The 27,880-nt window shown below is 40.4% G+C and overlaps 1 protein-coding gene across 3 annotated transcripts; it reads right to left on the bottom strand.

The window, feature by feature from the left end:
• Positions 1-1,065: 1,065 nt before the first annotated feature.
• On the bottom strand, positions 1,066-19,755 carry tiprl (TIP41, TOR signaling pathway regulator-like). Of its 3 annotated transcripts, none has more exons than XM_079648427.1 (8): positions 19,599-19,755; positions 18,578-18,705; positions 18,116-18,295; positions 17,050-17,149; positions 16,794-16,925; positions 5,796-5,891; positions 3,757-3,819; positions 1,066-2,331 (listed from the first exon to the last, which is right to left on the bottom strand). In XM_079648427.1, the coding sequence occupies exons 2-8, from the start codon at positions 18,700-18,702 to the stop codon at positions 2,263-2,265; spliced, it is 765 nt and encodes a 254-aa protein (XP_079504553.1). In that variant the 5' UTR covers positions 18,703-18,705; positions 19,599-19,755; the 3' UTR covers positions 1,066-2,262. The 3 variants fall into 3 exon arrangements, with proteins under 3 accessions (XP_079504553.1, XP_079504551.1, XP_079504552.1); XM_079648425.1 differs by having other exon boundaries at positions 1,066-2,314; XM_079648426.1 differs by having other exon boundaries at positions 1,066-2,314; positions 19,604-19,636.
• Between the last annotated feature and the right edge of the window lie 8,125 nt (positions 19,756-27,880).

The following is a 27,880-nucleotide window of genomic DNA, read 5'->3' as shown; positions in this document are numbered from 1 at the left end:
TGCTGCTCTTCTAGACTTGAACAATTTTGAACAACAACTGCTACTCAAGCTACAACACCACAACAATTTACAATTCTTTTTTGAGTCTTTTTAAATACTATCTTCCAGTTCATCTTTTGTGGGTTCTGTGTTTGAGTATTGCTGCACTCTAATGTTTTATGCAGAATGTGAAGACTAGAAAAATCTTGCTTTACTCTGACTTGGTTTGAGGTTCATTTGTGCCTTGGTACAACACAGGGTCACTCCAACATATAGTTGTATGCTTTTAAGCTACAAAAGATATCAAAAAACATAACTTTTTTATAGTGAACATGGAGGATGAGTTGCTGAGTAAAGAATCTACTCTGTTGTCTGGTGGTAGGACAGCGGATAGCCTACTTCTGTATCTCTTAGGCAGCAGAGGCTGTGGTTGGGGAGTTTCCTTCAGGATGCAGACATGTGATGACCATGTATTGTGGTTTTGTTCGTTGTTTTAGATGCCGATTTTTCTAGGTACTTAAATCTGTTAATTTGCTCTTTTTCAGCTCCACTGATGTATACGACAGGAGTGTGTGTCTTTTCCTATTTTCCTAAATCAATGATCAGTGGATTGGTTTTGCTTGAATTAAGCAAAATTGTTGATTTCCTAAAGTCTCTTGTTTGTTAGAAATCCGGCCAATCATGGTTAGGGTTAGGCCTCTGGTGTTCAGCAGGGTCAGTTTGTGGGAAAGTCAAAAATGCAAGTGCATAGTGGAGTAGTCATTCCCAGTTTTGCTATTTCTGACCCATTACACCCAAGAAGTCAAAAAAGGACCAACAAAACCATGAATCTTTCAGTCTCAGATTGTGTTCCCTTGAAGCTCCTTTCTGTCCAAACTCAAATATAATATCTAGTGGTTGGGGTCAGAATGGTTGAGACCTGTAATTCAATCATGGTTCACTGTGACACAAGAGGGCAGCCTACTCCCTCTGTCCACACTGACACCATCATGTTTAACCTTTAAAGAAAACACTGTAGACATCATCATGTTGCCCCTCAGATAAAAAGGAGGCTGTAGTTAAACACCAGCTATCAAAAACAGCATCAAGCCTTAATGCAGAACTTTATGAGAACTTCATTCACAGAAACATGGACATACAACACAAACATGTTTTTTCTACACACAAAACATGGAATTTATTGAGTTATGCACCATGGTTGACATTGTTCTGAAGTTGTTTTATTGTCCCGACCCATAGAAAAGACCCAAAACCGCAATGTGTTAGTTCATCTCTCCCTCTAGTTCTTTCTTTCTTGTGTTTAAAAAAAAAACGTCCTATTCTGTCTTTTTGTCACTCAAATGAATTATCCTGTTGGATGATTAACCCTATATTCATGTATAGTATTTATTAGCAATTCCTCATTAAATTAAAAACATTTTATACCACTACATTTGCTCATTTCGCTTCACGGTCCATTCTGATTCTAAAGTGAAACTAAACGCAGGTCAAATGCAAAAGCAAAATAACAATGAAATCTATTTGCATTGAATGTGGAGATTCATTAAAATAATGATTACTGGTAGAAATGCATTTTGACAGGTCAAACATCACAAACATTGTAAAAAGAAAACAAGAATCCAGCATCAGCAAAGCAAGCCAGATATTTGTACACAGACGAATGTATATTTGGCCATATGGGAGACGTATTCACAGAGATCCTGAAGGTGTTGGACTGCGAATGGAGAACGCACTTGTTTAAGTTCTATAAGTCACCGTAGAAAATACAGTAGACATATTTACAGAAATTCTTCATGACTGACTTCAGAAAATACAGTGCTGTTTGTGTCGCTTTTTTTACAAACACATTTTTGATATACTGATATTACAAGCATGAGACAGCTACACTAGCAAGCCTTTTCATGTCAAAGGCAGTGAAAAAATGTATCATAAAACAAAACCAGTTCAAATATGAACAGTCAGAAGCTGGACCAAAGTATTTAACTAGGTTTAAAGGTTCCTTGATATTATAGTGCATCACGCTGCACTGTGAACACTGAAACAAGTGGCAGGAGTTTAAGGACCATCATAGTGGCACATATAAAAACTATTCCTGTACAGATATTTGAAGGGGATGTTTGTTATGTAACCAGGAAGAATGTGGGTTAAGACTACTATTTCAATTTGTTATCATGCAACACATCAATGTGACATATTAGTATGGCGGTCACTGGACGTCATTTACAGCTCTCTGAGGCGACATCGCAGGCAGCTCCAGCTTCTCACAATCCGTCAGCTTCAGTGTTAGGTGCTGGGCGATCTCATTAGGATCCGTGTACAGTGCAGCGGGAACATTCTGGTGAGGGAGGGACACTTTCAAACAAGAAATGCAGCACATCATACAGTAGGAAGCTTCAATAGATTAACAGTTTAAATAAAGTGATGGCGAGGACTACCTTGACATAAAGCAATGGATTTTTTTCATTGGATTTCGGAATAATGCTGAAAATAAACTCTCTGGCCAACAAATGTTAATGATACTTACACCTTTTGTTTAGCAGGACATTCTCCACAGAAGTCAAAAGAAAAACCTAAGCTTTAAACAAAGCACAAAATGCTAACTCATTTCTAGGTTTTAGGACTCATTCCTTCATGACTCTATACACAGTCTGTAAGACTTTGCATCCAATCGGCTGATAACCAAAGGTGACATTTAAATTGAACAATTATTTTCATTACCAAAATGATGTTTTATATAAATGGTGATGTAGAACGTTTTTATGCAAATAGTGTAGCAAAGGCAGGATTTAGATGAATGTATGGTAGAGAGTTTTCTTTTGTATGTACATTCCAATGGCAACGTAAAATAGAAACTAATTATAATTTTACAAAGATAATAATTCTTCAACCCTCGTGATTGTAAATGGGAATTGCAAAACATTAGGATGCCTCTGAATATAATGCCTTTGTGTTCAACACCCTATAATATATTTAAACATTAAACTGTGTGGCAGAGTCATTCAGAACTGCACAGTATTATTTATGTAAAGGTTTGATGTATTGTTGTTGTATAGGATTGCATCAGATTGTACAGGTGTATTAAATGGTTAACCACTATGTCAAGATTAATGATGGAAAAAGGGTCAACATAAATGGAATTTTAAAATAAAGATGAAACTAATTAAATCTTTATTTTCCTTGAAAAACTATTTAGAAAATGATGAATAGGATGTTTTACATCCTATGTAAAAAAATGTGATGGCAACAGAAAGGCTTGGTAAGAAAACATATAATGTTGACTTATTGAATAAAAAAACAATGCTACTCGATTCTGATTGGTCAATTTGGACATTTCAGAGGTTGTTAACACTCGATAACACACCGCTGCCAAGCAAAGTTATAACCGTTGCTAAGGTCGATTGTTTTGTGATTTACATTCATTAATGACCGCCTCTTCATACATTATCCCTTAGTTAAAGCTCTTTCTTTGCTTCTTGTGGCAGAACTATCCATAATTCAATGTGAAGGTGAAAAGATGTGGTCCTCAGTGTCGTGTGACTCGCTGTGATGATAGTGTTAGCTTTACAATGATAAACAGAAGGACTTTATGATATTCTATGCAGGTTCCTCTGTTTGATACTGACTATGTGTAAGACAAGCAGAGTAAGAGACACTGTAATGATAGCAGGATTTAAAAAAGGAGTAATGGCATATAGAAAGCTAGGGGCATAGACCCTTTAATAAATGATCACCATGAGACATGGCCAGCTTTTTTACCAGTGTCGTGTCACAACTCACCTTCAAGTCTGCTATTTTACTTTCTCTCGTGCTGAACTCTCGTAGCATGTAACTCGCTCCGGCCTGGAATCAGAAACACAATCCCCATTTATTCACTTGTGAGTGTGGATAATCAGACACAGTAAACAGGGTTTTATGACAGTTGCTCCATTTTTGAAAATTAAAGAAATAAAATAGAAATATAAACATAAAAGTAAGATATCTAATAAAAGATAAAAAATAAAAAAAACGGAATAAAAAAATATATATACAGTGCATCCGGAAAGTATTCATACCCCTTAACTTGTTTCACATTTAGTTATGTTACAGCCTTATTTCAAAATGGATTAAATTATTTATTTTTCTCAACATTCCACACACACAATACCCCATAATGACAAATAGAAAATGCTTTTAAAGAATGTTTCGCAAATGTGTTAAAAATCCTCAAATGAAATATCACATGTACATAAGTATTCACTCCCTTTGCTATGACACTGAAAATTGAGCTCAGGCGCATCCCGTTTCCACTGATCATCCTTGAGATGTTTCTATAACTTGACTGGAGTCCACCTTTAGTAAATTAAATAGATTGGACATGACTTGGAAAGGAACACACCTGTCTATATGAGGTCCCACAGTTGACAGTGCATATCAGAGCACAAACCAAGTCATGAGGTCCAAGGAATTGTCTGTAGACCTCAGAGACAGGATTGCATCAAAGCACAGATCTGGGGAAGGATACAGAAAAATGTCTGCAGCATTGAAGGTCCCAACGAGCACAGTGGTTTCCATCATTTGCAAATGGAAGATGTTTGAAACCACCAGGGCTCTTCCTAGAGCTTGCTGCCCAAACCAAACTGAGCATCAGGGGAGAAGGACCTTAGTCAGAGAGGTGACCAAGAACCTGATGGTCAGTCTGACAGAGTGTTCCTCTGTGAAGATGGGATAACCTTCTAGAAGGACAACCATCTCTGCAGCACTCCACCAATCAGGCCTTATGGTAGAGTGGCCAGAAGGAAGCCACTCCTCAGTAAAAGGCACATGAAAGCCCCCATTGAGCACCTAGAGGACTCTCAGACCATGAGAAACCAAATTGTCTGATCTGATGAAACCAAATTTGGCCTGAATGCCAAGCATCATGTCTGGAGGAACTCAGGCATCGCTCATCACCTGGCCAACACCATCCCTACAGTGAAGCCTGGTGGTGGTAGCATCATGCTGTGGGGATGTCTTTCAGCAGCAGGAACTGGGAGACTAGTCAGGATCAAGGGAAAGATGAATGCAGCAATGTACAGGGAGATCCTTGATGAAAACCTGCTCCAGAGCGCTCTGGACCTCAGACTGGGGCGAAGGTTCACCCTTCAACAGGACAACGACTCTTAGCACACCGCTACAATAACAAAGGAGTGGCTTCGGGACAAGTCTGTGAATGTCCATGAGTGGCCCAGCCTGAGCCCAGACTTGAACCGGATTGAATATCTCTGGAGAGATCTGAAAATGGCTGTGCACCGACGCTCCCCATCCAAGCTTGAGACGATCTGCAAAGAAGAATGGGAGAAACTGCCCAAAGAGAGGTGTGCCAAGCGTGTAGCATCATACTCAAGAAGACTTGAGGCTGTAATTGCTGCCAAAGGTGCTTCAACAACGTATTGAGTAAAGGGTGTGAATACTTATGCACATGTGATATTTGAGTGCTTTATTTTTAATTAATTTGCACAAATAATTTTAAAGCTTTTTTCACTTTGTCATTATGGGGTATTGTGTGTAGAATGTTGAGAAAACAAATGAATTTAATCCAAATAAAAATAAGGCTGTAACATAACAAGATGTGGAAAAAGTGAAGGGGTATGAATACTTTCCAGATGCACTGTACATGTACAAAGTTTAAATACAAATGTGCAAATTGTACTATAATATATAACATGTGTATGGTGTAGATTAGAACTTTCTATATAAACACTTATATATAAAGTATATAACTTGAACCGCATTTAAATGATACGCCTTGCCCATTATAAAACCATGCAATGTACCCTGGCTGGAGGAAGTAGACGTACCTCATGATACAGTCGTGTGTCGTTTATTCTGATCAGCACTCCGTCCACTCGTAGGAAGAAACGCAGCAACAAGAAGAAACTGGTGGGCATCACCCTCTGTCAACAACACACAGCAACACGTTACAAAGGTCAAAAGGGTTCAAATCATCCTATCATGATAGAGTATGTTAAAGAAACATAGAAACAAGAGTCAGTTATTAGAATCATCATTCCTTTTCTGATCATTTTCTCTCAGGAAGGTTAAAACCAGAGTAAAATGATCAGGAAAGTTAGTGGCAGCCATGCTAAGGGCTGATGTATTCTATAGATGATAGGAAAAGAAGCTTCAGTGCCTCCTTTTTATGTCCTTTAGCTTAGGATACACTGGACCTATACTTCACAAAAGGAAAGGAGATAATGCTGTCCCACAATTCATTGCAGCTGGAACATAAAGTAACATATCATATGGCTGTTTACGTAAACAGCTGATCATTACCGACAAACACAGTGGATAATGTGAGTTAGGATGCTTATTAATAATTTGCAATTTTATGCCGTAACCTGTGTGTGCGAACAATGAATGTTACACTAATTACTTGCAATTAAGGCCCCGGGCCCACACGGTCGTTTCCTTTACCGTTTTGTGTCATATAGAGTAGACCATTCGGCCACACTAGGACGACAGAATATGGCACTAAGCGACTACGGTAACGATAACGGGTCCCAAGGTGGAGAGACCGACATACGCAACGCTCTGGGGGGTCCAACGGCTCCATGTGTAAGCCCTCTACGATTATTTTCTGATAACGATGAAATAGCCCCGCCTCCCTCTCCCCCATTCTCCTGCTGCTGCTGGGCTGTCAGAAGAGGGGGAGGAAAAGAGAGGCAGGCACCGTTTATTAAATATTATTATATTATTATACAGAGAATAGAGTCGTTATCAATTTGTTTTAAAGCTCAATAAATAACAAAGAAGACCTCTGACCGGCACTTTTCTAATTTTGTACGGAAGATTTAAACTTTAACGGACATGTTGACCGGTGTTACAGTATAAGTTGAGTCATGACAACTGGCGACATTCTATTATTTTCGTCATAGGAATCCGGGGCGTGTACATTGAGGACCGATTGTTGACTTACCAGGAAAGAAACATCGTTTGTCGTTTACGTTCATCTTTTGCTATATCTGCCTTCCTAAGATCACTTTGCTGCACATTCAGTACTCGTATGTGAGGTTGTGGGTGAGAGGCCGATATCGTGACGCTTACAAGGAGGTATCGAACATTACAAAGTAGGTGACTGTGTGGATGCCTGTTCAAAACATTGCAAACTTCAATAAATCATTTAAATTATATATTTGTGTCCGACTTTCATTTGTTCATCGTTCTTAATGTGATGTATAGTAGCTTTGATAGCTGTCCATACCTTCAGACAGCCTAAAAGTAAAACACAAGTTGTTTATTCACAGCCCGAACGCTCATCGAGATGACTGGATCAGTCATGACAACTTGTGATCAGCTCCGATTAAATTGTGATATCAATTCTGTAGCTAACCTCCAGGGAGCACGTTTATTTTATGAAATACCTGTATCCCTCTCATCACAACAAGACTCTACACTGTGCAGGAAAAACAATTACATACATGAAAATAACCTTGATGCATGGGAATTAAACACACAAACTAACAGATAAATCATCAGAAGAAGGCAGAGAGGAAGTAAATAACAACAGGAACACGGAAGGCAGACAGAATTGCTTAGACACGGGTGTCACATGAAATTTAAATGTTCTGGAAAGTTCCTTATACAGCTTTAGCCTTTTTTATCTCATGAAGTCCCAAAGTGACACACACTGAACAGTCTGGGGTCATGGTCCTTGTCATTTGCTTTTGTCTTCCCATAACAACATGTCCAAGATGTCCATGTGTCAGGCTAAAACATGTGACATAACTAGCTAGATTTGGAAAGGTTTTTTGTTGCTAAAGTAAATATTCAAGCCATTTAAGAATAAAAATGCTTACATGACATGTCATTTGTTAAACATTAAGCTGTCTTCGGCTCTTTTCTGCTGTAACAAATGTAAATGTCCCCTCTGTGGGACGAATAAAGGTATTCTGATTCTGATTACATTTAACCTGTTGTGGAAACATTTCTTGATGAAGTTGATATGAAACAAATGCCATAAATATTGCTGTGACACATGGTGTCACATTGGGACCATAACCCTAAACATTCACAGTAAACCCGGAGTGACATATATGCACAATTAGAAATATGATTATGGTCTGGTCAGTTAATTTAGCTGATTCAATTATATTTAGTTAACATATGCTTTATTCTTCAATTCATAGTATGTTCAAACAAATGCAAACCAAAACATCATCCTTGTTAATTAAGTTATAAATAAGAGTTACTTTACCATTAAAGCCCAGATATTTGACAATAGGGAGGTTACTTGTCAGAAATGTGTCTATTTAGTCTAAATGACGTTTCCCTTAATTTCCCCAAAAGTAAAAATGGATCGGGGTTCTTATGGGTTAAACGTATAGGCTTAAAGGCATAATAGAACTACCGTATTATATGTATTCAACTTGTGCCCCGCTGGACTTACTTTTCTGTGGTTTACCGTTACTGTGACATATCAGTATAGCCACGGAAGATAGTTTGTGTGTTTCATTCCCATGCATCAAGGTTATTTTCATGTATGTAATTGTTTTTCCTGCAGTGTAGAGTCTTGTTGTGATGAGAGGGATACAGGTATTTCATAAAATAAACGTGCTCCCTGGAGGTTAGCTACAGAATTGATATCACAATTTAATCTGAGCTGATCACAAGTTGTCATGACTGATCCAGTCATCTCGATGACCGTTCAGGCTGTGAATAAACAACTTGTGTTTTACTTTTAGGCTGTCTGAAGGTATGGACAGCTATCAAAGCTACTATACATCACATTAAGAACGATGAACAAATGAAAGTCGGACACAAATATATAATTTAAATGATTTATTGAAGTTTGCAATGTTTTGAACAGGCATCCACACAGTCACCTACTTTGTAATGTTCGATACCTCCCTGTAAGCGTCACGATATCGGACTCTCACCCACAACCTCACATACGAGTACTGAATCTGCAGCAAAGTGATCTTAGGAAGGCAGATATAGCAAAAGATGAACGTAAACGACAAACGATGTTTCTTTCCTGGTAAGTCAACAATGGGTCCTCAATGTACACGCCCGGATTCCTATGACGAAAATAATAGAATGTCGCCAGTTGTCATGACTCAACTTATACTGTAACACCGGCGCAAAAAATGTTTAACGGAACTCTGCTGCACGGTTCCCTCATCCCTTGGAAGAGGCGGAGAGGTGGGTGTTTTTCATCTGCTGGTGGAATACCGGACCGGAGATATATACAGCAGGAGAACACGCCGTCCACCGCGGAGAATAAACAGAAGGGCAACCATGATCCGGTGTCTTCTTCGCTGCTTTTGGTGTATTTTGTGGCGGTAGCAGCGCCACTTACAGGCCTGGCATATGTACTAGAGCGTTTCCATCATTTCTCGTGTGAACGGACACGTTAATGAATCAAATGCGTGTGAACGGAAGACTTTTTTGCAATTGCGTATGCGTTTTACCGTATGCGTCTTCGAGGGGCCGGGGTCTAAAGCCCCGGCGGTTCGGCCACACGAGGCCGACATGGAAACGCAGAAAACGATAACGGGTCCCTAGGTGGGTAGATCTGTAAACGAAACGCTCTGGGGGGCCAAACGGCTCCGTGATTACGCCTATAAGATAATTTCCTGATAACGTTGAAGCAGACCCGGCGCCAGAACAAATCTAAAGGGAGGGCATATTATTTTCATGGGAGGGCCCACAAAACGGCACAATATATATCAAACAGCAAGGCCAACAGCATTGCGTAAAGACGCACACTTATCGCAAGTACATACACAAATAAAGGGCAACATAGAAACCACTTTTGAAACATTGTGTGCGTGGCAGCACAAACACTGGTAAATCACGAGCAAGGCACACTGGTTAAGGATGGCAGCTTCCTCATCGTTGCACTCGGAGAGAAATAGTAGAGACGGAGACGATGAACTGTTTAGCCCGCCTTGGGCATGATTTATTTTTCTATGCACTGCAGATGCATCCTTTCGCTCAGCCGAGCTAACTTAGAACAACAACACACATAGATCTGGACTCAATGTGCATCAGGTGAACACACCCTCATTTACATATGACGAAAGCCTGCATCCTTAAGTAGCACATAACACTTCAGTGCCTCACAGTGGTACAATAATAACATGACATCCCTTTGTGAGCTTGAGTACAGAATAGACATAATCTAATATATATATATACAGTGGGGCGAAAAAGTATTTAGTCAGCCACCAATTTTGCAAGTTCTCGCACTTAAAAAGATGAGAGGCCTGTCATTTTCATCCTATGTATACCTCAACTATGAGACAAAATGAGAAAAGAAAATCCAGAAAATCACTGTCTGATTTTTAAAGAATTTATTTGCAAATTGTGGTGGAAAATAAGTATTTGGTCAATAACAAAAGTTCATCTCAATACTTTGTTATATACCCTTTGTTAGAGATGGGCGAGTCCTAATTCATCCGTATCATTAACCCGGATCCTAGAAATGAGCTGGTCGTGACGAGTCTCCCATCTCCATTAACCCGAGTCCTTTGAGTCCTACACCTGGTGTGACGTACAAATTAAAACTATACATTTCGTCACTCGCTACTCTCTTTATAACATGTAAAATAACATTACAACGTACCCCAGTCCATCTGCCTAGCCTTTAGCAAGTAGGATAGCTTCCAGAAGTTGTCGTTTGGCTCAGGGGAGGGGACGCGGATCAGTGAAACTTCCTGCAGACTCGTGGGGATTCAGAGCCGCGGGAGCCGGGAGCCGAGTCAACAGCAGACTCAGAGATTCGCAAATCCTGACTCACTTTGCAAAACATAGCAGATCCAGAGATCCAGCAGACTCGTCGTCATGCAGGACTCAACAGCAGACATGAGATTCGCCAAATCACAAAATAACCCTTTTTTTTTGTGATCAACATTTTGTATTAAAGCAAAAGGCACTGTGTAGCGGAGGTTAATATAACGTCAGTTTAATATGCTCGTGAAATGCAACAACTTTTCGGTTTCACCGGTAGGATTTCTAGTGTCTTGGTGATGCTGACTCATATGACTCAAATGGCTCGTATGATCCGGATCTCTTCAATGACTGACTCATAAGACTCCAAGTCCATAAAAGGATCCGAAAAGTTCTATTTTGGTTTCATCTGACCACATGACATTCTCCCAATCCTCTTCTGGATCATCTAAATGCTCTCTAGCAAACTTCAGACGGGCCTGGACATGTACTGGCTTAAGCAGGGGGACACGTCTGGCACTGCAGGATTTTAGTCCCTGGCGGCGTAGTGTGTTACTGATGGTAGCCTTTGTTACTTTGGTCCCAGCTCTCTGCAGGTCATTGACTAGGTCCCCCCGTGTGGTTCTGGGATTTTTGCTCACCGTTCGTGTGATCATTTTGACCCCATGGGGGGAGATCTTGCGTGGAGCCCCAGATCGAGGGAGATTATCAGTGGTCTTGTATGTCTTCCATTTTCTAATAATTGCTCCCACAGTTGATTTCTTCACACCAAGCTGCTTACTTATTGCAGATTCAGTCTTCCCAGCCTGGTGCAGGTTTACAATTTTGTTTCTGGTGTCCTTTGACAGCTCTTTGGTCTTGGCCATAGTGGAGTTTGGAGTGTGACTGTTTGAGGTTGTGGACAGGTGTCTTTTATACTTATAACGATTTCAAACAGGTGCCATTAATACAGTTAACAAGTGGAGGACAGAGGAGGCTCTTAAAGAAGAAGTGACAGGTCTGTGAGAGCCAGAAATCTTGTTTGTTTGTAGGTGACCAAATACTTATTTTCCACCATAATTTGCAAATAAATTCTTTAAAAATCAGACAATGTGATTTTCTTTTTCACATTTTGTCTCTCATAGTTGAGGTATACCTAGGATGACAATTACAGGCCTCTCTCATCTTTTTAAGTGGGAGAACTTGCACAATTGGTGGCTGACTAAATACTTTTTTGCCCCACTGTGTATATATATATATATATATATATATATATATAACAACAACAACAACAACTGAGGACATATGCACATTTCCCTTAACACACACATTTGAAATAAAAACATAACAGCAACAGCTTTGCTTGGGCCACCATTGACCGGAGCAGCAAACATAATAATACAGAGGGAGCGACGCGACACCACATTATGCAGTGCGTAATGTGGCGCAGTAAGCACTGACATATTGACATGCAAACATTCTACTCACTACTTTATGCTAATAAAGCTGGAGACGCCGTTGGCCTGAAGAATGGAATCGCCTCAGCAAAGTGTCCTTCCACTCATCCCTGCATTTCCTGGTCAAGTCCTTTTCAAACCCGAGTAGAATAAGGTGAGCTTTCCGCTGGTGCAGCATGCTCCGTCGGTGGTCACTGAAAAAGTTTTTCAGGGCTGAAAACGAGTTCTCACATGTAGCAGTGGAGGCCCCGAAAGTTAAGGCCGACTTAAATGCCCCTATGACACTTGGCATGGCTTCCAGGGTCTTGTGGAAGGTGGTGAGGAGTGTTTTAATGGTCCATTTTCCATAATTTGGGGGCGTAGAGCCTTCCATTTGTGCGCGAAGAAACTGTCGGGCCACAACAAACTCGGCTTCTACAAGTTTAGTGCTGGTCAACTCCAACAGGGGCAGTACTTTGTCTGTGTTCAAAAATAAATCACTCTCAGGATCAAGTGAAGCCAGTGATTCCATCAGTGCGCTGTTGCGCTCTCCAAAGCGTCATGCCATCTCTCCACACACTGCGTCAATGCAGCTGTGAAACAGTCTCCTACTTTCTGTTACTGTTTCGTCCTGGTCAAGCCGTGCTCCAGTAGATTGCTCTACAACGTAATCTTGTAGAGTTGTGTTTTTTGTTGTGCGTCTCTTCTTACTTTGGGGCGGGTCAGTTGTGTCCTCTGCTGCTCCACACTTATCCCATAGCACACCAAACTCGGTTTCTGTGCGCAGGCCCGCAACACACTCCGTGGCTGAGTTCACCAGTTGGACAGTTGTCAGGAGATCCATGTCTTTCGATTGTAGCATTCTATTAGGTGGTTCAAGAAGCATCAAAATCTTGTTGATCAGAAGCGCAATAAATCTGAAGTCCAGCTTTGAGATGACACTCAGCAGTCCCACAGCTTCCACTCTCAGGTCAGCTGGGAAGGAGCGTGCACGTTGAACTTCCGTCAACAGCTGGGAAATTTCCTCATGTGATTTCTGTATCACCTGCACTGTGGCCAAATGACCGGTCCAGCGTTGGTCAAGCAGACGTTTTAGTGTTTCCCCTTGATAATGAACCGCGACTGTGGGTTTTCGGATGAATTTGAGGTTACACACATTAAAAAAGTATGTGATGGGCTGTTCTGCGTATATTGCCTGCACTACCACTAAATGGAGCTGATGATTGAAGCAGTGCACGTATGGGATTTCCCTCTTCAATGTATCCTGAAGGAGTTTCTGTACTCCAACATGTTTTCCCAACATCAGGGAGGCCCCGTCATACATTTGGCTCAGTATTTTGTCTGTGCTCAGTCCAGCCTTGGTCAGTTCGGAAATAACCGTTTGGGTTAGAGTGTTGGCATCCCCTCTGTCTGCAGTTGCTATGGTCAAAAGCCGCTCTTTTTATCTCACAGTTTTCATCGATAAACCGAAGAACAATGGAAATATCGACTTTAATAGAATACACCGCATCCCCCATCTCTTCGACAATATGCTCAGTCACTAAGGTGCTCATTATTTCTATTATGGCATTTCTCAGGTCGTGAGAGGTGTATGTTGCTGTGTGGGGAATGCTTTCCATTATTTTGGCCAACTCTGCATCTTTGTGCAGCGTATACTCAAACAGCGATAGGAAGAGCCCACTGCCTGACTCGGACATGCTGTGGAGTGAATCTTGGTCACCTCTGAGAGGGAGTTGGTTCACAGCTAAAAAAGCTATCATATCAACGACAGCTGACACGTAATAACGGTTCCGTGCCAGCTGATCTGCACCAAAGTACTAATTTCCTTATTTGTTTCATCGCGTATCTCTCTCTCTCCACAAACTCTCACATTAAATGTGTTCTTTTGATGCGGCATGCCTGAGCAGTCCTTTATCAGTCTGTAATGCGTGTTTCCAGTCGCAAAAACCTTTGACAGTAAAAGCCGCATCAGATGAAGACGTATTGACTTTAAACTGTCTACAGGGGAAACAAAAGGCTACGTCTGCTTTTAAAGAATATTCAAGCCATGGTCTGTTGTTGTACCATGCAGTGGCAAAAGTGCGCTTCTTCCCTGATCCAGTTTCACCTGGCTGGGTTTATTAACCCCAAGATCATCTGGGGCTGTTGGTCTTTGAGCGGTTGCTGGCCCAATAGTACCTGTTGATGTGCTGCTGCTGCAAGGTAGCGTAGTTTGTAGTGGAGGCACCGGCACGGAGGAGGAGGAGGATGCTGGCGGGTGTGGTACAGGGTGTGGCAATGCAGGTGGTGATGGTAGGGGCACAAGGAGCTGTGCCTCGGAGGACAGCGTTTGTGGCGGTCGCCTTGATGAGTCAAGGATTGGGCTCGCTAACTCAGCCCCGGGGTTTGCCGAGGTCAAGCTTGTGAGATTAAGGCGTGCTGCTCCAACGGCAGGTGCAGGGCTGCAGTTCTTTCATCGCTATTTCGTTTTAATACATTCTTAGACATTTTAAGCCAATTTCTGATGTCCATTTTGTAATTCAAACAGAAATGGGAGTCTACAGAATGCACAATAAACAATAAACAAATCCAGAATTGGCGGCAGAGTTTGACGCTGTGATTGGTCTAAATGTGGACGAATCACAAATCACAACAGACACATGAATTTATTTGACGTAGCCTGCGATTTTTTTTGTAGTTACTATCTGACATCACATACATCGTAGCATAAAAGTTCACAGTTTATTTATAATTTAAAAAAATTAAAATTAAAAAAATTAAATGTTATAAATAATAAAAAAAACGTGTTTATTGGAGGAGGGCAGGAATGTCAAATGGGAGGGGCGCCCACGGCGCCGGGCATGCGTTGAAGCAATAGCCCCACCTCTCCTGCTCAGAGATCAGCTGCTGGGCTGTCAGAAGAGGGGGAGGAAGAGAGTCTCCGTTTTTTATTCTTATATGATTATATAGAGTCGTTATTCATTTGTTTTAAAGCTCAATAAATAACAAATTAGACCTTTGACCGGCACTTTTCTAATTTTGTCCGGAAGATTTCAACTTTAACGGACATGTTGACCGGCGAAAAAAAATCTAACTGAAACTCTGCTGCACGGTCCCCTCGTCCCTTGGAAGAGGCGGGGTGGGGGTTTTTCATCTGCTGGTGGACTACCGGAGAGAATTACAGCAGGAGCACACGCTTGCCTCAGGGAGGGAGAAAAAGAGCCAGAGCGTCCACAGCGGAGAAAAGACAGAAGGGCAACCATGGAAACCATGCGCAGGAAGTCTTCTTCGCTGCTTTTGTGGCAGGACTACATCGCCACTTACAGGCCTGGCATATGTACTACAGTGTCTCCAGCGCTTTCGAGCGGGCTCGTGTAAACGGACACGTCTCTGGTGCCTGTTGCGTGTAGACGGAATACTTTTTTGGTGAGTGTGGGCATTCAAACCTTGGTCATGAAGTAATACAATCTTGTCCGTTTATCTTTTCTTCATGTTTATAAAGCCCACATAAAACAACACTATAAGAACCCAGATGCACTTTTAGTAGCCCATCAATTGAAAAGTGTAGTTTTACACAGCAGACGCACAGTAACATCAGCAACACCAGAGGTTGCATCATAAATACATAGTGTAAGACAGTTGGATCCTGACATGTACCCCTGACACCACTGTGTTTTTCACTGATGTTAAGGAAAAGGTTGATTTTGATAGTTCAACCCTAGCCCTTGTGTTCTAGACAAATCCCACCACTTAACTGTGCCTGCCGAGTTCTCCCTCACTCCCAAAATTCACCTGGTTGGAGGTTTCAGTAGCTGGCTGCATTGTGGGCAGGCTTCAGGTCTGATTGTGAGTAACTGTGATGTTCTGTGGCTCTCAGTGAAACTCCCCGTAATTAACGAAGGGCTGCAGGTTACACAGACTGGGACTGAAATCTACCATATTTTTTCTGTTACTAAATCTGGTCCTTATTCTGGTCAATAGTGTGAGCTGTTAAATACCTACAAATGAAGGTCAGCGAGTACCTAACTAGGCAAACAAACACTGTGTAGAAGGAGCTGTTGGACAACCATTGGGGTTCAAATATGGAATGGACGGAACCCAAATCTTGTAAGTATAATTTCTCATCAACAATTCAAGTTTAGTTTAGAAATAAATTACAAACTTGTTACACAAAATTATATAGATCACCAATTATAATATTGACTTTAGTTCAGTTAAAGGTGGGGTATGTAATTTTGGAGAAACCAGCTCGAGTGCGCTAGAATTTGAAAGTACACAACCGGAAAAAATCTGCCTCTTCCTTCAGACTTCCTTACAGAGCCCCTCTTCCAACACACACGAATGCGCACATGACCAATGAGGGCACGAGATAAGTTTGTGCACAGATGGAAGGCTGACAGGCAGGTAGGCCATCCAGTTATTTCAGCCGGGCAGGCTCAGATGATTGGTCGTGCTTTTTACAGCGCCACGGCTTCCACAGATGAATTTTTTTAATGTATTTATTGTCAAAGCATTTAATGTATTCATTGCTATCGGGATGTTAAGAGCATTCCATGGAATATAACAAAAAGTGTTTCTGAAATAAATTACATACCCCACCTTTAACAAATATGTATTCCTATCATAAAAACGATAACAAAACAAGTTTGTAGTAAATTGTATTGTGTGTATTTGTACTTGTATGACATTGCTTTTCTTTCTTTTTTTATTTATTGGTGTTCTATTACTCACAATTTTCCCGCTGATCATGGAGACGCCGTGGTCGTGCAGCTCGTCCTCGAACAGCAGCACCTCGTCAAAGAACATGATCTGTTCCCGAGCCTTCAGCTTCTCCATGTCGATCCGCTCCTCCGTCTTCACTACCTGCACAGGAAACAGAGACATGGAAAACAGTGGGGGGAGGAGCGGGACACCACTCAAGGCAGGGGTCCAAATCACTGAGGCGTTGATGAAACTGTGTTCCATTCCAAGGCTGAAAATGACCCACCTTCATCTGCATATTCTCTCCTATGAGAGTGCCTCTGTAGTCTGTTGTGTAGGTCCAGTCGTAGGGTCTCACCACCTCTTTGGAGTGTTCAGAATCCGCCCTGAAAGGAAACCACAGAGGTTAACGTTAATTACACAGCTCCGATTATTTCTGTCTCTGGGAATGAATGGCTGTACATGTCTTTTACTTTGTATTTCAATTCCAAACCTGCACACATTAGCTATTATATTACATATTTTATGGTTTCCTTTAGAATTCTAGATTTTACATCATATGTGTAAATCCCTGCTCCAATATGACAGCTAATCTCTTTCAATAATGAAACAAAACTGCCTGCGATCACATGCTGGTATCAAACTTGTTTGGTGTGTAACATTTATTTTAGTGATCATCTTAGTGACTGGAGTAACGTCAATATCAAGGCATGAACAGACATGTGTCAACGATTGCAAAAATGAGGACAGACACAAAACGTGAACCACAGGAGGAGCTTGTGCATCTAAATGGTTAAAGGCTAAAATCCCTGTATCCCCTCCAGAGGGAGTTTCTCTCCCCCCTGCCTGAAACAACTCCTTTTGACTCCTTTGTTTACTTCAGTAACATAATGACATCACTATGTAACACTCATGCTTATAATTCTTAAAGCTCCAACACATTGTACTTAAGGGGGCGGGAATTTTCCGAAAATTCTCTAAGCGGTTGACCAATCATAACAGATCAGAAAGCTCTGCTCTGGTTTCAGACAGCGGGTGAAAGGAGGAATAAGATCAGATGAAGTGTTTGATAGACATTTACCCACAGCTGGCTAAGGGCGAGCTGTGGGCAGTTTTGAAAACTCCCAAGTGGTTTTTGAGAAGAGTTCTACTGGTGAAAAGGCCACAGATTACTGTCTCGAATGCGCTAATAAATTGTCAATTTACAGACTGTAATTAAATTCTGCAGGAGCGAACCTTAGAGTTCTAAAAAACATGTTTTTAGTAAAAAAAGAAATCTGCATTGAAAAAGAATAACGTTTTGTCAAATACAATTTGAACAAAACCGTTCTCCAGCTGTCAGTCTCATTTACCTGCTCTCCTGCCACTCCTGAGCACAGGCCACCTTCACAGCGTCCTCCATGTTGTTGACTCTCCGGAGGGCATCGATGGCGTTGAATTCGATGCCGTAGCCGTCGTTGTGTTGAATGCGCAGGATGTTGTCCCCAAACAGCATCTCTGGAAGGGAGGGCATGTTCATCTCCCCCGCTAACCTGGAGAGGCAAACAGAAAACAGCTGGTTACATTTATTCAGAAATTCAACATACTTTATATAATTATGCTTACAATAAGATACATATTTGAAGCTCAATCCTTTGGAGTGGAGTTATTGGTTGTACAACCTTAGATATGTTTGTCATTTTATACGCAAATAGGCTAGAATTAAAAAAATCTGCTGTGTTGAACATACTTGGGCTGCATTACTTGAACTCTGATGTCACAATTTATTTTACCAGTAAAAGACAAATGTATATTTGGTGCCTACAGTATCTCACCCTTCAATGTCTTTGGACTTCATGATGTGGTTTCTGGCTGCAGTCACCTTCCATGGTCCAAAGGTGAAGTCCTGCTTACTGCTCTTAAAGCCATGTGACATCATCGTGGACAGAGAGGCCAACATCAACTGCAAAAGAGATCATGAGAGGATGTCTCTCATCAGTATTGGCTACTGTGGTAAAAAAACACACTCAGTGGGATGGGGTTGAGGTTAGAGACCAGTGCAGGCCAGTCAACGGCCTCCATCACACATGCATGTTAACATTTCTCATTTACATGAGTGTACTTTAGGACAAGTTTGTACATGCACCTTCCTAAGGGTCTGGGGGATATCAAACTGCAGATCTAATATTCCAGATACTATTATCTACAAGACAATGCTAAGGTAGGGTGAAAAAACAACAAACAAATAACAAAATAAACATGAAAACATTAATAGCCGTTAAATTCAAAGTGATTAAGCCACCTGACCCCCTGTCAGTAGTCTCATATTAGAATATGATCACATATTAACGCACTATTGTCTCCCATCTTTAAAATACACTAACGCTGGATGAGGTGGTTGTGATTCATCCAATGCTAAGTCTCTTTATGGCTAACTGAATGAACATGTATTTTCTTGTGTGCGCAAATACAAATAAATACACTTTTAAATGCATCGTTTTAATTTAGTTAGCTCATGTTTTCCAAATGCTCTCTTCAGCATCCACAGCTCATATTTTCCAAATGTATTCCTTTTTGCATTCTGCAAACACTCAGTTGGGCTGCTAGTTTTTGTTTTTTTAACCCGAACATTATATTTTCAATACATCATTGGAATAATAAGAAAATTACACTTTCGTTGTAAGGCTGCGCTAATACTATAATTTATTACCGCTATTTCATCTGCTTTGTGAGAATGTTTTATTTATTTTGACAGTCTTTACTTTATTAACACGCTCTGTTTCTGAGAGCACATTAAAGGCTCTACAGCTGCTTGTTACAAGGTAGCGTTACATTAAATAAAGGAAGCCTGTTTACCTTACTGTTGTCAACTGTTAGCTGTCATGGAGGCTACGTGAGTGCGCCGCTATAAACGGTCCGGTGCTTTTGTCCACGCTAACGCTGAGGTTCCTCTACTCCTGTCTGTTTCCTGCTGGTGTTACCGCAGAGCCGCCCCCTGATGTCGCTGCTTCCGCCTTCTCCAAGTGTCCATGGGGAGGTTTTTAATGGTTTTTAGTTGGCTTTTTATTAATGTATTGTTCTAAGTTGCGCATTCATGTTCAGGTATGCATCAGCAGTAGGGCCTGCTTTAGATAGGTCCACGCTGTTAATTTAGCGGTGGAATAATAAAGCAGGGTAAACTGTATTTAATTATATATCACATTTTATTAAGCAGACGTTTTTTTTATCCAAAACTACTAACAATAAGTGCAATAAACTATGAAAACACAAACTCAGAACAGCAAGAACCCTGCAGGTACATTTGCTTAAAGTAAGCCATATCATCACTTAATGATTGCATTCGTGCATTAGTTTCAATTGAGTTATCAATTAAATTGAAATATTTACTCATACTGTATTTTGTGTATGTTAGGTTTAATGGCCAAGGTGCAGTGGACACAGGTGGGTTTTCAGTCTACAATAGAAGATGTGTAGACTTACTTTCTGCTGTCCTGATATCAATATGGAGCTTGTTTCACCATTTTGAAGCAAGGATAGAATGCATAAATTCAAACTGGAAACCTGCTACCGCTGACGCAAAAATGAAATAGATATCAAACTTAAACACTGCACTCAATTGGGATGTTTAAATTCACCATTTACTCTGGTGTTTTTAATGATGCAATACTGTAAGATGCAGACCGACAACTGTACGTCCATCCTGTCTACTGGTAGACATGCAAACTTTTCAAGAAATGTTCTTGATTGTAAACATTTTATTTGTGCTCTGAAGTAGAACACATTTTGCTTACGCTTTTGTCTAATGCAATTTACAATAAGTTCAATCAACCATGAAGATACAATTTCATAATAGCAAGAATCCTGCAAGTACATCTGCTTCTAAAACCAAACCCTTTTTGAGAAAACAATCTGGTATTCAATCTGCAAAGGAAGCTTAAGATGTGTAGACATTCTAAATATCTCGACACACAGAAACTATTTTTTCATCATATAAAATCTTTCAGGGGAATCATCGGCTGAAAGGTTACCATCTAGTGGCAGAATGATCTACCCCGCTGACAAGCTAAAAGGCATTTTCTTTTTGACTAAGGTAGGTGGAAATTTTAGATGGTATATTTCACAACCGCCTATTTAACAGTTCGTAACACATGCCTTAGGTTCAAGATTAATTGTTTCATTTTTGGTAGGCATTAGCGGGAAGGCAGGTTCAGACTGTTCCTCTACCACCTGATGGAAATAGGTGCAGTGCAGAGGCCTCTTGGGGGTCAGTGTATGTGTTAGTGAAGGAACAAATCTTTATAGTGTCTGATACAAACGAGGTAAGCCTGTCAACTGTCAGTGTGGTCATGGATCCTGACCTTTCGAACTCAATGTACTGCTAACGCTAGCAGCCTGCTACTGGTGCTAACGATCAAAATGTGCAAATACCAAAGTGGTCACGGAGAAACTGACTCCATGTTATGCCAAAAATCAAAACTCAAAGGTCTGAAACATTTACATGAATCAACTCAAAGTAACTGATACTGTGAAAACAGTCTGCACATCACTATACAGTATGTGTGGCCAAATGGTGTTGAGAAAAATGCTCACCCTCCGCTGTAGGTAGTGGGGGTATGCTGCTTTGCTTCTGTTTCTAAAGATATGTACGATTGTCATACAGATTATTTACCTGTATGACAATAACAAAACAAAATGGTACATCAAGTACTTTATTTAGATTTACATATAAGCATCCAGAGGATTTCAACAGCAAATCAGTGGCAATTTGTGTGAGTCTTATCGGGTTGCTCTCCTAATCCTTCACATTATAACGTGTACTGTGGATGAGGGTAGAGCAAGGGTGTAAGACATAGTCATTGAATAGTTAACCTATGTTGATGTTCTTCTATTGTGCACTAAACTAGTAAAAGTCACAATATCTGCTGGAATCTTTCATGCTCCTATGGGTACAGACTTTCTTTGATTTACCCTATATTTGCCCTTATGGAAATCAGAACAAACATGCATTACTATATTTGTTGTGTCGTATACGTTTGCTGTTATTTGTCGTATGGACAAGGAAGCCTGTAGTGGCTGCTAGTGGAAATGATACTTTTAGGGTAGTGTTGAAAAATCACTACTGTAGGACATTTGCAAAGGTAGTAGAAATAAAATGACTGATTTAGGATCATTCTTTGAGGAAATTGCACATAGGAAAATAAATGACCAAGCACTGAAAACCACAGACACACAATTTCCTAAGAAGCAGCCACCTAAGTACTCAGGCATTTTAGCAACGTAAAGTCAGTACATTCACATGCACATTAGTATCCTGGTTTTGTGTGTTATCATGGCTTATCTGTGATATATTATTTACATGTAACACAGGGAAGTTGTTCTTCAGATGCTTCAAATTATCAATAATCCTGTTTATTCTCCTGCAGCTCTTTCAAAGTAGTTTGCGGATTGACTTGTTGAAACTATTTTTATCAAATAAAGGCAACACAAGGGGACTTGCAGTAATCAGCCTGTCATATGAAAGCTGATCACGTTGACTGCATTTCCAAATGAGGATTCCTTTATCCATACATCTCGTCCGTGCATCTCTCAAAACAACCGACGGAAAGTATTAAGGAGGAAAAAAAGGACAATGGGATGAAACCAAGGTAGGTGTGTTGAGAAAGTCTCTTTTATGTGTGCCTCTGCGTTGTTACTGGTGATTTAGTTTTACATTTTGTTCCTCATTGTTTCCATTAGATATTACATGTGATATTGGTGCATGATGGGATTTGGGTTCTCAATGGAAATTCAAGATCCTTTTCAGTGATAATCATAAGCCTGAAGCTAATCTTTTAAAACCGACATGTATTAGCTTAGAATAAACACATTGTAGAACAAAATGACACAACTAACAATGCAGGAAAACACATACAAATGTCATTAAAACTACTGCCTTAGAGCATGCTGGGAGGGTTCCCAATCAACACAGCTACGTAACTGCCTATAAAAGACTTAGTCCGGCCTGCGACAATCACTGTCCATTGTCCTGAAAAGCAGCAAACAAAAAGCAATCCAAGAAAAATATGTGGGTGAGCATTCTCTCTTAAGAAGTGTGCAATTAATTTGACAAATTTTTTGTCAAACACAAAGGATGAAAATGTTCAGCATTTTGACAAGCAAGCTAATTAGGAAGCTACCACCGTTAGCATCTCTACCAACCCAACCTTACATTAGCTGTAGCAGCTAACTTTTGCATTTGATTTACAAGTTATTTGACCAAGCCTTATAAAAAATGTAATTCAATCAATCAATCAATGTTTATTTATAAAGCCCAATATCACAAATGTTACATTTGTCTCAGTGGTCTTCACAGTGTGTACAGAATATCAGTATGACAATACAACACCCTCTGTCCTTAGACCCTCACATCGTACAAGGAAAAACTTCTGGAGAAAACCCCACAGTTTAAAGGGGAACATGGGAGAAACCTCAGGGAGAGCAACAGAGGAGGGATCCCTCTCCCAGGACGGACAGACGTGCAATAGATGCCGTGTGTAATTTGAAAAGATAATAAATTTACAACATAGGTAGTCCAAATGTTTGGAAATGCATGTGTCTATAATAAGAAGATGAATCCACGAGGATGTCAGCAATCTTGTGGGAGCCATCAGGGAAGTAGTATGGTGAGAGTCTGGCAGGACCGCAGAGACAGGTTCAGCCACGATTCGAAGTCCAGGACTCAGATCCAGTGCTCAGGATAGAGGATTCAGGACACAGGACCACAGCAACAGGATTAGCCTCGACTCAGGATCCCGGCGTATATATGGACACAAAAAAGAGATTTGGGGGAAACTGGGTTAATCGGAACATGAGAGTACACAGGTACAAACAGCCAGAAAGACGGAGTAAGGTGCCCCCCCCAACAGTCCAAGCCTATAGCAGCTAAACTAACGTGTCTACACACATGCACTCCCTTAGGATAGGTTGAGGGAAAAGGGTAGCAAGTAAGAAGTAGAAAACAGAGGTGGAGAGGCACACACAGGGAAAAAGGTCCCCATTGGAACCTGAATTTGTCAGAGGTAGGAGTGGGTCAGTGACTACGTTCCACACTCCCCGGCCGGGCTAGGCGTTCTCTGCAACCTGTTACCCTCTAATAAACCTCGAGAGGTCATAGAGGGGAAAGGTTTGGATAAAGTTTTAAAATAAGATCTATGTTTTTAGGATTTAAGTGAAAGAGTAAGAACAAAAAAAAAAGGAAGGTCTTAAGCGTACTCTTAAAAACGGATAGGCTGTCTGCTGCCCGAACACAAACTGGAAGCTGATTCCACAAAAAGTGGAGCTTGATAAGAAAAGGCTCTGGCTCCCATTGTACTTTTAGAGACTCTAGGAACAACCAACAACCCTGCATTCTTGGAACGCAATGCCCTAGTAGGACAGTAGGGTATAATGAGTTCTTTAAGGTAAGATGGCGCCTAACCATTAAGGGCTTTGTAGGCGAGAAGAAGAATTTTAAATTCTATCCTGTGTTCTATAGGTAGCCAGTGTAAGGCAGCCAGAAAAGGAGTAATGTGGTCCCTTTTCCTAACTCTGGTTAGTACACGAGCCGCAGCATTTTGAATCAGCTGAAGCGACTTGACTGACTTCTTGGTAGACCCTGATAATAAAGAGTTACAATAATCCAGCCTAGAAGTAACAAATGCATGGACTAGTTTCTCTGCATCATTTTGAGGCAAGATATGCCTAATTTTGGCAATGTTGCGTAGATGGAAGTAGGCGGTCCTTGAGATTGATTTTATGTGGGCGTTAAAGGATAAATTCTGATCAAATATAACACCAAGATTCCTTACAGTCTCACTGGAGGCCAAATTAATGCCATCCATAACTAGTATATCTTTAGATAGTTTGTTTCGTAGATTCTTTGGGCCGAGTACAATAACTTCAGTTTTGGTCGTGTTTAACATCAAAAAGTAATTATTGTGTTACGATGCACACTCAGCTTATATAAAAGAATAACAACAATGTAACCTATGTAAAGGTTGCATCCATTGGCAGGTTAATGTGAAGGAGTGCATTGAGAGCATTTCAATCTCTCCGAGGCTCCACCGCATGTCCCTTTGTCTGATTTATTAAAGGAGAAAAACTAACCACCAATGTTGTTTTGGGGCTCAACAAACATTTATGCCCAGGGGCCTGTAAATTGAATATTCAGGCCTGCTTGTTGGACCAAATGAGTTAAGCTACATTTTGAGGATCAGGGCCTGTGGAATGTATCAGGAAGCAAGTTTGACAGAGCTAGGTTTTCTCTGACTTAGCTCGCTAGAAACAAAACTGTATATAGACATTTTTATTCATTGGGATAAACCCCTTGAGATGAACCATCTCGTTTTCAAGGGGGTCCCGACAATAGCAACAACTTACAGACATACATAAACAAGAATCAGCTGAAGCGACTTGACTGACTTCTTGGTACACCCTGATAATAAGGAGTTACAATAATCCAGCCTTGAAGTAACAAATGTATGGACTAGTTTCTCTGCATCGTTTTGAGGCAGGATATGCCTGATTTTTGCAATGTTACGTAGATGGAAGTAGGCGGTCCTTGAAATTGATTTTATGTGGGTGTTAAAGGATAAATCTTGATCAAATATAACACCAAGATTCCTTACAGTCTCACTGGAGGCCAAATTAATGCCATCCATAGTTAGTATATCTTTAGATAATTTGATTCGTAGATTCTTTGGGCCAAGTACAATAACTTCAATTTTGGTCGTGTTTAACATCAAAAAATTTAAGGTCATCCACGTTTTTTAAGTCCTTGAGGCAGTCTTGAATTTTATTTAGATGATTAATTTCATCAGGCTTGATTGATAAATATAGTTGAGTATCATCCGCATAACAATGAAAGTTTACAGAATGATTCCTTATAACATTGCCTAACGGAAGCATATATAATGTGAACAAAATAGGTCCAAGCACTGAGCCCTGGTCCACTCCATGGCTAACTTTGGTTTGCATGGAAGATTCATCGTTGACACGTACAAACTGAGAGCGTTCAGATAGATAGGACCTAAACCAGCCTAAAGCAGTTCCCTGTATGCCAACTAAGTGCTCTAGTCTTTGCAATAGGATATCATGGTCGATAGTATCAAATGCAGCACTAAGATCGAGCAAGACAAGAATAGAGACAAGTCCCTTGTCTGAGGCTATTAGAATTTCATTTGTGACTTTAACCAGAGCTGTCTCTGTGCTATGTTGTGTTCTAAAGCCAGACTGAAAATCTTCAAATAAATCATAGTTTTTTAAGTAATCACACAGCTGTTTTGCGACTGCTTTCTCAATAATTTTTGAGAGGAACGGAAGATTAGAAATAGGTCTATAGTTGGCTAAAACCTCTGGATCGAGGTTGTGCTTTTTAAGAAGCGGTTTTATCACTGCTACTTTGAATGATTGTGGAACATAGCCTGATAATAAAGACATATTCATAATATTGAATAAAGAAGTGCTAATTAATGGAAAAACTTATTTTAACAGCTTAGTTGGAATCGGGTCTAAGATACACGTTGATGGTTTAGAAGAGAGAATCATTGAATTTAATTGTTCAAGGTTTTTTGGCTGAAAAGCATTCTATTTTACTATCTAGTGTAATATTAGAACTTACGTTTCCGGGAGCTGTTGATAATACTATACTGGTCAAAGGCAAGAGGTCATTGATTTTGTTTCTAAGAGTAACAATTCTATCGTTAAAAAAGCACATACAATCTTTACTACTGAGTGCTATGGGAATAGAAGGCTCAGTCGAGCTGTGGCTCTCTGTCAGCCTGGCTACAGTGCTGAAAAGAAATCTTGCATTAATCTTATTCTCATCCATTAATGAAGAGTAGTAGGCTGCTCTCGCTTTACGCAGTGCTTTCTTATATTCATTGAGAGTAATATGCCAAATTAAACGAGATTCTTCAAGTTTAGTGGAACGCCATATCCTTTCAAGTTGTCTCGATTTTTGCTTTATTTTGCGGGTTTCGGCATTATGCCATGGAGCTAATCTATGTTGTTTTATTTTCTTCTTTTTCAAAGGAGCAACAGAGTCTAATTTTATTCGCAGCGCATCTGTAGCACTATCAACAACATGATCAATTTGGGGTGGTGTACATTTTGTATAAGTTTACTCCCTTACATGCAGACATGCTATCGAGTTAAGTATTGGTGGAATCTCTTCATTAAAATGTGGCTATAGCACTAACAGATAGGTTTCTGCTGCAGGAGCTTTTGGCTAATGCTTTGTAGTCTAGTAACAGTACTTCAAAAGTTACTAAGAAATGGTCGGATAAAGCAGGATTATGCGGTTCGACTAATAGTTGCTCAATTTCAATACCATAAGTCAGAACAAGGTCGAGAGTGTGATTATAGCAGTGGGTTGGTTTATTTACACTCTGACAGAAACCAACAGAATCTAATATAGAGTTAAATGCAACAGTAAGGCTATTTTTATCATCGTCAACATGAATATTAAAGTCACCTACGATAATTACTTTATCTGTTTTAAGTACCAAAGTTGATAAAAACTCAGAGAATTCTGATAAGAATTCTGAATAAGGACCTGGTGCACGGTACACCGTAGCAAATAAGATTGGCTGCAAAGTTTTCCAGGTCGGATGGGTAAGACTAAAAACGAGGCTTTCAAAGGAGGTATAATTTAATTTTTGTTTAGTATTGATAAGTAAACTTGAGTCAAAGATTGCTGCAACTCCACCTCCTCGGCCCGTGCCTCGGGCAATATGAGTATTGATATGGTTGGGTGGAGTGGCCTCATTCATGCTGACATATTCTTCATGTCTCAACCAAGTTTCAATGAGACAGCATATATCAATGTTATAATCTGATATTAAATCATTTACCAATATTGCTTTAGATGCTAGAGATCTTATGTTTAAGAGACCACATTTAATCCTCCTGTTTTGTTGAACTGTAGTAGTTGTTACATTTACTTTTATTAGGTTATTATGTATGACACCTCTATTAGGTTTTACCTTAAATTGTCATTGGGCAGACACACACACTGTTAATATTGGGTATTTTATTGGGTTCGGGATTCCTATAGATGACTGCCTAGGAGAGAGCGCAGAGAAGCGTGTAAGACTGCGACTCTGCCTCCTGGTCTCAAC

The sequence above is a fragment of the Notothenia rossii genome (assembly GCF_949606895.1).
Source record: "Notothenia rossii genome assembly, chromosome: 9".
In the NCBI taxonomy this organism is placed as follows: Eukaryota; Metazoa; Chordata; class Actinopteri; order Perciformes; family Nototheniidae; genus Notothenia; species Notothenia rossii.
This window is presented reverse-complemented; position numbering and strand designations above follow the sequence as displayed.